The sequence below is a fragment of the Corvus brachyrhynchos genome, unplaced genomic scaffold, assembly GCF_000691975.1.
Source record: "Corvus brachyrhynchos isolate BGI_N302 unplaced genomic scaffold, ASM69197v1 scaffold309, whole genome shotgun sequence".
NCBI classification, from domain to species: domain Eukaryota; kingdom Metazoa; phylum Chordata; class Aves; order Passeriformes; family Corvidae; genus Corvus; species Corvus brachyrhynchos.
In genome coordinates this window covers 1,628,724-1,640,120 of record NW_008240227.1, presented here as the reverse complement: position 1 = coordinate 1,640,120, position 11,397 = coordinate 1,628,724, and the positions used below count along the sequence as shown (strand labels likewise).

At 41.9% G+C, this 11,397-nt stretch overlaps 2 protein-coding genes across 2 annotated transcripts in view; both read left to right on the top strand.

The window, feature by feature from the left end:
* IREB2 (iron responsive element binding protein 2) overlaps positions 1–4,602 on the top strand; it is a 22,801-nt gene extending 18,199 nt beyond the window's left edge. The window contains exons 20-22 of the mRNA XM_017745187.1: positions 1–78; positions 599–784; positions 1,387–4,602. Coding sequence (XP_017600676.1) covers positions 1–78; positions 599–784; positions 1,387–1,497 — 375 coding nt within the window. The 3' untranslated portion in view covers positions 1,498–4,602. The remainder of the gene's footprint in view (positions 79–598; positions 785–1,386) is intronic.
* Positions 4,603–6,097: 1,495 nt separating this feature from the next.
* On the top strand, positions 6,098–11,325 carry HYKK (hydroxylysine kinase). The gene is made up of 6 exons (XM_008641962.2): positions 6,098–6,345; positions 6,454–6,533; positions 6,831–7,168; positions 7,941–8,083; positions 9,944–10,127; positions 10,787–11,325. The coding sequence occupies exons 3-6, from the start codon at positions 6,838–6,840 to the stop codon at positions 11,248–11,250; spliced, it is 1,122 nt and encodes a 373-aa protein (XP_008640184.1). The 5' UTR covers positions 6,098–6,345; positions 6,454–6,533; positions 6,831–6,837; the 3' UTR covers positions 11,251–11,325.
* The last annotated feature ends 72 nt before the right edge of the window (positions 11,326–11,397 follow it).

Below are 11,397 nucleotides of genomic sequence, written 5' to 3'. Positions count from 1 at the left end.
CCTGTAATTTTTCAAGCAGGAAAGAAGTATGGACTGGGTAGCTCAAGAGACTGGGCTGCAAAAGGGCCTTTTTTACTGGTACTGCTGGTTTGTTTGGGTTTGGGGGTGATTTTGTTTCTTCTAGAAATACCTAAAAACACATTGTATAATTTCTTTGTTAGAATCTTCATGGGGGAGAATCACTAGTCAGGATAAATCTGAATTTCCTCATTATGTAATTTACTGTCTTGAATACCAGACTGAGACAAATCAGGCATTTGTCTATGCTGGCCTCTGTTTGGTCTCCATGGGGTGATCAGTATCTCACTGTTGGAGACTAATTTCCACTTATATTGAGAATGTATTCCGAGTCAGCCATTGATTCATGTCCTGTTAACTCCAGCATGGCCACTGTCTGTAACAAACTGTTTCACACTGCATGGGCCTGCTCTGGCTTGTTTGCTTCCATCTACCTGGAAAGCTAAAAAGATGTTACCAGGGTACTTAAAGGACTCTGTGCAAAGCACTCTCTTTACTCTTGAGTTTGAATTGCGAGATGTTGGACATAATCTCTGTTCAAAGGTTACTTCTGTGTTTCACTCTGCTTGCATTTTCACAGGGTGTTAAAGCTGTCCTAGCTGAGAGCTATGAGAAGGTTCATAGGAGTCAGCTGATTGGAATTGGCATCGCTCCACTTCAGTTTCATCCTGGGGAAAATCCAAGTACTTTGGGACTCACTGGAAGAGAGCAATTTTCTATATTGTTCCCTCCAGAGCTGTTGCCCAGAATGACTTTGGATATTAAGGTATCTTTGCAATATTTTTAATTTCTCTATTGAATGTTCTGATGATTAAAAACAGAGAAAGAGAAGTTAATTCTGATGATAGGAAGCAAAGCAGGAAAAAACAAAATTTAATTCTCTTGGAAGGTAAGCTTATAGTCCTACCTGAAGTTTGTCATGGCAGTTGGAGTTTCCCAAAGTACATGTACACATGTTCTTCGTACACAACTTTGTATGCAGCCTAATATTTTTGATCAGAGTGGTATTTTGCCCCTCATGGGCTCAGTATTAGGGTGGAATTGAGTTTGTCTCTCATAGGTGTGATGATTTGAGAGAGGCTTCAGCTCTCCATTTTCTGTAAACAAGCCCGTAACACAATTGGTGCCATCTTAGGGACATGGTGGTTTTTGGTTACCAACAGGCCCCTGGCCTGCTCACAGCTGCATCTAAACTGTGCCCTAAAACAAGCCTTCCTTCCATCCAGCCCCAGCAGGCTTGGGGCTGTAGAGGCATGTCACATTTGCTTGTGTTCAACAAAACTTGGGGTTAGAATGTTGACTGAGAATAAGTAAGGGGAAGTGAAAGCAAAGCTTAATTGGTTTCTCTTTTTTGCTTTTCTTTTGAAGACAAGCACTGGAAAAGTATTCAGCGTGATTGCCTTGTTTGAAAACAATATGGAGATAACTTTATACAAGAATGGTGGAAGTCTAAACTTTGTGGCTCGAAGATTCTTATAGTAGCTACTGACTCTCTGGGTACCCTGCATAACTGGTAACTCAGCAAATGCCTTGTGTGAACCCAGGAATCTGTACCGTGGAACTGCAAACAGTCCTAGTGTGCTCAAAGTTACTTCGTCCATGGATGTAAAAGATTGTGAATCATTGTAACTGCAACGAGATCCTTTCTGATTTTAAATAATATTCTAATGGTGCTATTAAACATTGCTAAAATCAACATGTGTATTGTGACAAGAGAGCTGTAAGTATGGAGGGGATGTTTTATCAGACCATTTTGTAAATAAACTATGCGAAATTGAAACTGATTGTGCTGAAGATTATTATGTAAGAAGATTTTCTGCAGTTGTTTCCACTCAGTTTTTGCACCTGTAAATCTGCGTACTGCTGTTTGTTGGTTTAAGAGTAGCAGATGGCATAGAATCTTAAAGGCCAAACATTAATTTTTTTTTCCTCATCCAGAACTTAGAAAAGATACTGAGTTTTCGAATTCTTTAGGTTATGGGCTGAACAAAAGCAGTCCCCATGAGGCCCATGGTATCCTGTATCACAGATGATGACTTCCTTACCTTTGTTACGGGATTATATTTCATCTGGATCCAGATTTAAACTCCTCAAGCTATGAAATATATGAAACACTGTGTGCCTAGAAATATGGGAAACATTTCTGCATTAAAAAAAAATCTCACAGTTGTTTCATTCATGCAGGTTAAGCCATGTTTCTTCATGCCCTTCAACTGAAGTTTGTCACATCTGCTTCAAAGGGTGCACTTTCTCATTTATGACATCTATTTTTATTGTGCTCTCTGCAATATCGTTAGACAAAGTACCTCCCCATAATGTTTTAACCTTTAACAACCTTTTAAAACATTTACTAGGGTTGTTTAAATTCCTCTGCTTTAAATACAACCTATGTCTAATGTTACACTTGTCAGATGTTCAAGAGCCAGCCAGGTCGCCATACTGCCTTTTAATGCTTCCTCATGTGCTGGCAGTTCCCAGCTCTTACAAAGTGTCCCATTCTGAGGAATAGCCCAGAGTACTGAACAAACCTTTCTCTTATGGCACTGCAGTAGCTGTGGATGGAATTGTCAGCACGCTGAGGGTAAAGCCCCTGTTCCATAGTTCGTATTGGCAGGAGATGCAGAGTTCCTGCAGAATGGCTTGTGTTCCCACTGCACTGAGCTCTGGTGGTGTCTGAGCTGTGCAAGTGAGTCTGCAGCTCCAGCAGGCTCTTCCTGTGCTCCTGTGTCTTGAAAAGCTTCATAACTCCACTTACAGTTTGTGTAGAGATTAATTTCTGCTGGAGAACAAAACTGCAATACTTACCTATAAATTGTCAAGATTTTGCTTTAAGATTTTTTGTTCTTGATAAATGTTGTCTTAAATATCAAAACATTCAAGAGGACTATATTAGCTTTATTTACATGTGCTTTTCATTTATAACCAGACACTAAGATAGCTGACTTGTAAACTAACAGATGCGCTGTTCAAATCTTTAAATAGTATGTTTGACATTCCTTAAAAAAAAGCCCCAAAACCTCTTGCATAATTATATCAATACAATGTATTTTTGACAGTTCAAAGGCCAAACTAATTTGATTGACATAAGTTTGATACATATTTTTCTGTTTCGTTAGACAAAGTTCACTAAAGTTTTAACTTCTGTATAATCCGTTTTTATATTTCACTAGTTTGATGTGGTTTTATTTTAGGTGAGATGAAAACCATTCCGGTGACTCCTACCACTTCTAAGGGGGATAAGTCAATGCGGTTTTGAATATTATATTCAACTGAATGCTGAATGAGTTCCTGTTCGGTGGTACACTTCCATTAATTCTATTCAGACTGACTGAGCAGATCTTACTTCTTGTACAACAGTGTCTGATTGCTGTTTTATCCCAGCTTGAAGGTATATTCTTGATTTAGTTCAAGAAAACAAGTGTTTGGGGAAAAAAAGGGAATTTAGTGCTAGTACATAATGATGCCTCGTGCAGATAATAAAACTGCAACTCCATGGCTATTTATAACTGTGTAACTACTAATGCTTGAAGGGAACACAGCCCCCTGCCCTCTCTCCATGTTTCAGGAGACAGGGATCCAAGCCATGTCAAGGCAGACCGATGAGGTGAAGTGCAATTTCAAGGCATGCGACTTACCTGCAAGTTGTCACCAGTAAAGCAAGTCAGCTCTTTTTAGAGACACAGGGGGCTTCATTACCTTAGCAGCTACTTTAATTCTGCTGCTCTATGGAGTCTTATGTCCATGAGAGAGCAGTTCTGAGCAGTGCTTGGGCACGGGGGCTGCTCAGCTGGAGGTTCCTATTGTTGCTGCAGCAGGTCCAGCTCTAAACAAGCCCAAGTCAGTGGCATCTCCGAGGTGCGCAGGCTGACTCCTACCCTACCTTGTGGTGTGGGGGTGCTGTGTGGGATAGCACTGCCCACATACCATCTGCTCAGTGGTGGGGAACTGCACTGGCTTGTGATCCGTGGGAACAGCCCTGTTCCCTCTCCCCTGTACAAAGTGCACCTCAAGAGCCCAGCAGCAAAGGGAAGACATTTAACTTTGGACACACTGCTAGGACTCTGAGAGCCTTAGGTGGGCAGGAGTGACAGGAGCCCTCTGGCAGGGGCAGGGCAGGGGACAGTCAGGATTGCTGTGCTCACACACCGAACGCCGTTCAGTTAGACCTCTCTTCAGTATCCTAAAACATAGGAGGACATGTCCTTGTTTGAGAAGTGACTCAGTGTGTTAAATGTATTTAACCTAGACCTCTCTTGATTTGGATTTGGGGGGAGAATCATGTTGAAATTTTTGTAAATGTTTTCTCTTCTTGCTTCCCTCTTCCTCCCCATCCCAAACTACAAAGCTTTGGGATAGTGTTGATGTTTATACATTTTACACCTAAATATAAGGACAAGAAGCTATGTATATTAATCATATTTAAGCAACTGCAAATCATTGTCTGATGTTTAAAGCCAACAGAATAGTGTAAGTTTTAAGTTCAGTAAGTATTGTATAGATATATCTTAAGTTCAATTGATGAAAATTGTGCATAAAATGTTACCAATGCTGTAAATTATTTTTAATAAAGAAAATTGTATCACAGTTCTTATATGTTACTGTCTATTTTGAATAGATAGTATGGAATACACTTTAAATGGTACTGTGTGTGAAGGGGCAGGGTGAATAAAGAAAGGGGTAATATTATATATCATATAATTATGCCTGTTTCATTTTCTTGTTAGGAGTATTTGAGGTGGGCTCGCAAAGCATGCTTAGCTGATGTAGAAGGATGTTCTCTGGATTAGCTGTGCTCCAGACACCAGTCTGGATGTTATATCAAATGCTTTTTGAATAACTTTTTCTTTCCCTTCTGAAAAATGTCTAATTTAGAATCTAGATGAAATCCTGTATTAAAGCAAGCTGTTGGCCAAGGTTACAGCTATGACAAGATCCTCAGATTTGGGGATGTCCAACACTAACCTACTTCAACCCTCACTTTCAGCACAGGCATTAGACTGGAGTTCATCTCATGGATGCTAAATTATTCAAGTCTATCTTTCTACAGATAATAAGACAGGCCAAAGTACAACCTTCAACCTCTGCCTTGGCTCACAACCACAGTGGGCTTCCCCCAGCGTAGCAGGCAGACAGGAGAAGCAGAGATAGGTCTTCAGTTTTGGCACTCTAGTCTGCCAACTGAAGCAAGAGTAAAGAGGTCTGCAAAGTGCATTGTAATTTTGTTTGCAGAGAGCAGGAGTACATTTCTGTAACCAACTATGTTAAAGCACAGCAAGAATGCTTCCCCACTGAATCAATTTTGTTCCAATGAGCTAAAGCTTCAGGGCCTCAGAAACCAAGAGAGGGAACCCTAAATATTTTACAGAGCTCTTTTCTTTTTGAAAAAACCTTAATTTTGTGATTTCTAGAGAGAAGAGTTGGTTGATTACTTTTAGTAATATCTGTTCTGAAATTGGAGGGAAAAAAATGTTCCTTGGGGAAATAGTTTCTCTTTTCTAAATTCCCTACTTGCTTAAAATAATGTTTTTAATTTTGTGTCCATAATATTACAAACAATACTAAAATTTTGTTATAGAAGATTCTTAACTGATTTACCTAAACCCAAGATGCTTTAGGGTGCTGTTGGGGGGGGAGATGGTTTTGGGTTTTTTTCAGCATGCCTTTCCTAAATTCCTTTTTGTTCAGGTTCCTAATTCTGTCATAGCAGAACGTCAACTATGACAGATTACTTCTTTTATTCATTCGGAGTTTCAGAAGAGATTTCTATATTAATCTTGAAGTTTGTCATTATTTTCATTAAGTGTAAAGTTTTCTAGGACTGGATCCATTGTCCCAGTCTGATTTGTGAGACAGTCTAAAGGACGTCCTGAGCAAGATGCTTCAGGTTTGTTACATATATTTATAGATGTGGTCTTCAGGCTAAGCATTTGGCAGAGATTTTTATCTGGTGTGCTGATAAAAGGGTTTAAACAAAAGAATAAAACGGATGTCTTCCCTCCTGCTCGCTGTGGGCGCAGGGTTTTTTAAGTGTTCTTCTGCCTTTGTAACAGGAAGTCGTAGCTTTCCTTCCCTCTCGTGCTGTTGAAAAACAAAGCCCGTGCCATGGGGTAGCGCTCCCGCGCCGCGGGGAGGCTCCGGCCGGGCTCGGCTGCAGCGCTGGGCCCTCCCTGCCCGCGCTCGGGGTGGGCAAGGGCGGGCGCAGCCCCGCGTTCCGCTGAACGCAAGGCGCTCCGGCCGAGAACCTCCCGCCGAGTCCAAGGGTTGCTCGTCTGGGGAGGCTCGAGATTCCTGCAGCTGGGCGGGCGGGAGACGAGCGAGCGTCTGCAGGTTTGTGCTGCCTTTCTTAGCGTAGGAATGTGGAAGGCCGTGACCAAGCGGAAAGATTTAATCTGCTTTAACGTTATGATTTACTAAAGTACTTTTTGCCTTTTGCAGGCACGAATTGAAGACTTCCTGATCAGGGATTCAGCAACTCTGTTCCTTAGGGAGTCATTCCTACCTATCAACAATACCAGGTTAGGCTGCTGCTAGAAATGAGATAATAAAAGCTTGGTTAATAAGCTTTTCATGCCTGCTCTTCTGAACAGACTGAGTGCATCTCTCTAACAGTCTTTCTTTGGAGTGGCTGCAGCCTAAGTAGTTCATAAGCTACGATGTAAGAAACCCGAGCTGGCAAGGGGGGTTGGTTTTCTTTACTTGTTTAATAAATGTGGGAAACTCTTCTCCAGTAGCTGAATGTATTTTTTTGCAGTGATTACTGCTTCTGATGTCAGATTACAGATCAGATCATCCAGCTTTTCTTTTTCTCCTAGAGACACAATGTCTTCTGGAAATGATTGTCAACCCCAGACCTTGACCAAACCAACAATTGGTGAGAAAGAGGCAGCTGAATTGGTTGACAGGGTGTTTGGATTGAAGGTATCTTGGGTCAGGCCACTTCCCAGCTATGATGATCAGAACTTCCATGTGCGTGTCTCAGCTGAAGGTGCTGATGAGTATGTCCTCAAAATCACCAATTCAGAAGACAGCCAGGAGCCTGACCTCATTGAAGCGCAGACCCAGGCCATGATGTTTCTCAGTGCTGAAGGCTTTCCTTCAGCTACTCCTTATCTCACAAAAGATGGTAACATAATGTCTCTGGAGTCGGGAGGTGAGCCATTGTGGGCACCTTTGAGAGTGGGCACCTGAGAGCAGGTGCCCACTCTCACCCTTAGCTCGGCAGTAGCTTGCTATATGGCACACCATGTTTGTGCTAAAGGGAAACTCTAGGCTTGTGTTTCAATAGTAGGGATATATATCAGGTGACCTGTGTTCCAGCCATAATAGTCCAAACTTAAAATACCAGAAGCAAAGCAACTCAGAGAGAGTAATAATTAACTAGGAAAACACTTCAGTTTAACAAATTGGAGAAAACATTTATCTGATGTCTGTGTCCATGCACAAGAAATGTTAAAAAACGCTTCATTGACTACATGGTGCTCGAAATTATTTGCCTGCAGAGTGGTGTAAAATACAGTTCTAGCCCATCTCTGAAGCCAGAGTAAATTGCTTTAAGTGTTTGGAAGAAAAATTGTGTTGGCATTTAGCTTTTACTGTCACTGTAACTTCCATACAACATTTGGGATTCCTGAGACCTGTTCTGCTGCAAAACTTTACGTGGGTGTGCGCGGGCACTGTAGGAACCCTGCCTAGTGCTGAGTTGGGTCCAAGCACAAGAACTAAAGATCCAGCATAGATTTTGTAAGTGTGTTAAGATTTGTACATTATTATACAACATTCTGGTAAATCAAATCTTTGCATGAAATCTGTTTTATGAGCTACATCTGACAACTTCTATACTGGGATAAACGTTTTTTGCCTCTTGCATTAATTAATACTCAATAGCACATATCGGAGTGACTGACTGCATGTGTCCTTGTCAGATACTAGACCTGGGAGCAAGAAGTACATGGTCAGACTGCTGACTTACCTGCCAGGTACACCAGTAGCAAAAATTGCTACCAATGCTCAGATTCTGTATGAGATCGGGAAGCTTGCTGCCAGGGTGGATAAAGTGCTCTCAGAGGTGAGTTCTCATGCTTCAGCCTCAGACTTCTCTCTTAATCAATGTCTCTTCAGTATTTGCTCACGTGCTTGCTGCCTGCTTTTCTGACCTGCACAATGCAAGTTGGTGACTGCAGATGTCAGTTTGATTCATGGCTCAGGTGCCAGCCTCCGAGCTGGCTGCTACTTAAAGCCTTTCTCCAAGTACATGGCAAGTGACTTGGTACTGATGATCCTTCTCCAATGCATTTTTGTACCACAGAGAGATAAGGAGTTCTTTTTACTTATGCAAAGCTCACCTGTTAGTGTTTCAAACCTGGCAAATAGAGGAGAATGAACCCTAGGGATCTTGTATTAGAAGAATGCCAAGCTTGTTTTAAAGGATTTTTGCATAGTGCACAGCTGGCTGATCTATTACTTTGAATTCCTTTTGACTTGTTGACTTTCTCCTCATCATTAGCAATGTGACCATTTCACATTGGTAGCAGCTGGTACCCTCCCTACAGTGCCAGCTGTGCCAACAAACAGGGATCTGTGACACTTCTCATTTGCATTGCTTCCACTTAAATAGTTTTAGTGCAAAATAAGTTCTGTCTTTACTCTGCAGTTATATGGGACAATAAGGCTGATCAATCAGCCAGTAATTAAGTTTGATGCATGAAAGAACTCACATTATTTATTAACCTTTCATTAACCTTTTCTTCTCATGTTCTGGCTACCAGCTTCAGACAGTTATGAAATGTGAATTGCCAGTTTTACTAACCATATTCTTAAATTACAGGAGCATTTTTCAGTTGGGGAAGATAACTTACTGTTGCCTTCTTACACACTGGTCACACTCTTATAATTAAAATAAGTCTCAAAATATGCCTGTGACTCGTCCTGCCAAGGAGGAAGTAGTTAATGAGAAGCAATTCTGATGGAAAAGGCTCTTTATTCCCTTAACATATGGATTATCATCCACCAAGGTGGTTTAGGCTCAATCTTGTTCTTCACCTGTTCATACGCTGTCCACTTTTGACTACCATTTAGTGATCTTTAAGAGCCTTAATTACAAGCATAGTTTTTGGGTTTTTTCTTAAAAGGAAGCCAGCTACTCTTGTGGGAAGCTTTTTTTTATTTGCCCTATGCACTGATCAAATCTGGCCCAGAGGTAACCTTAATAAGCATCTGAGGAGTCCAAGATAAGCATGGGATGTGCAGTGGGAGAGATGCTTTTCCCCTCTGAATGTCACTTTCCAAACCATCTCTTCCATTTGCTAGTGAGAGAAAGGTCAAGGACCTTGTTTGTTTAAAGTATCGAAACCTGGATGTACAAAGGCAAATTTCCATAAGAATAAAGCCATGGTCAGTGTCTCCATAAACTACTGTGCTCAGGATTTTTCACACACCAGCTGTTCCTAAGGCTTGTCCCCCAAAGGTCTCACCTTTAAAAGCACAGAGTATGCCTGTTCCCAGCACACTGGCAGGTTTTCTGTCTCTGGTGCTCCCAGAGCTTTCTGCAGCACCAGCTATGCAGGCTGAGCTCTGCCAGAGGGGGACTCTGACCTTGGCAGAGGCTCAAAGTTGCCACATAATGTCACCCTATGGACAGTCAACAGCAATTTTAGATTATTAAAGTGACAAATTACTTAAGATAACCTTTGTACCTAAAACATGGGGAAAAAGCCATTCAGGCTGTATGTAGATACTAAGATGCTTGCCTTAATCATTCTTCAGGTTATTTTTTACTCTTTACTATTAAAGCAATAGTCCAAGTCATAGTGTTTCTCAGTCTTATTAGAAACCTGTTATAATTAATAGGGGTTTTGAATCAAGCCCTTTAATCATGAAGTCAGCATTTTTTTCTTATGGCCTACATTATTGTGTGCTTTTTCCAAAGAAATTCCAGCACCCATCAGTCAAAAGTCTGCATCGAGGTCAGTTCATTTGGAACCTGGCAAATGTTCCTCTTCTAGATCAGTACATTTATGCCTTGGGCCAGAACAAATACCGTGCAGTGGTGGAGCAAGTTATTGAGCAGTTTAAAGGCAAAGTAATACCCAAGCTAAGCAGTTTCCGAGCCTGTGAGTATTTTATTCTTATTGTAATTATGTTGAACTGAGACACAGAAATTTCTTACAGGAGTTTAGGTCTGTGGAAAAGGAAAACAAAAATGGCAAACAAAGTATATCTCTTTTCCCTAGCTTAGACTTGGACAAATATTGTGCTGAATGTGCACAGCACAGAGTAAGCCAAGAGGAATGTTCCGTCTAGTCAGGATCAATTCTTTGTTTCTGATGAGTTTCCTCCCACTTAAGGCTATGATTTTCATGCTGTTATATCAGCTTTCTAAATATATATGGAATACAGTACTACTGTAAAAAAGGCCCATATAAGTACTTAATCATATTTTTGGAATTCAATTGACATTGATACTGATGATGATGATGTGACAGTTCTACAGTTGGAAACTACTATTGTGCATTTGCAAACACGTAGTGTATTGCAGGTCACACCAGCCTGGAGTGAGATCTTGTAACACTCCCTCTTACCCATTGCTGTCAGTCATCTGGCAGTGCAGTGGAGGTTCATGGGAAGCAGTAAAGGTGTGAAAGGCAGCACTTGATGCTGCAAGGGACTAGTGTGGTTTTGTACTCGAGTGTTAGTTTGATGTGCATCTTCTCAAAGCTGTTTCAGCTGTTTAATAATTATTAAATACTTTTTCTATTTCTTCTGTGTTTAGGTATCAATCACGGCGACCTTAATGACCACAACATTCTAGTAGACTCTAGTTCTGCTTCCCTGGAGAATCCCCAGTACAGAGTGTCTGGCATCCTGGACTTCAGCGACATGAGTTATGGGTATTACGTGTTTGAGGTTGCGATAGCCATCATGTACATGATGATTGAGAGCCCAGACCCTCTGAGCGTTGGGGGACATGTTCTCGCAGGGTTTGAGAGTGTTGTGCCACTCACCGTCGAGGAGAGAGGTGCCCTCTTCCTCCTGGTGAGCGGGAGGTTTGCACAGTCCCTCGTCATTGCTGCCCACACGGCTCTGCTGTACCCGGAAAACAAGGAGTACCTCACAATCACAGCCAAAACTGGTTGGAAACATTTGATGACAATGTTCGAAGTGGGCCAGGAAGCTGTGGAGAAGACGTGGTTTGAGACTGCCCAGGCGTACATGCACCACGCACCTGCCCCGTAGGTCCGTGGCCGCTGAGGTGCTGAGGGTGACACTGGACTGAATAAAGGCAATAAAGGCAGCGCTGCCCGGGCTGAATGGGGCGCGTCCCCCGCGCTGTTTCCGCGGGCAGGGGCCGGACCAGGCTCGTCCCCCTCGCAGAGAAGCGGG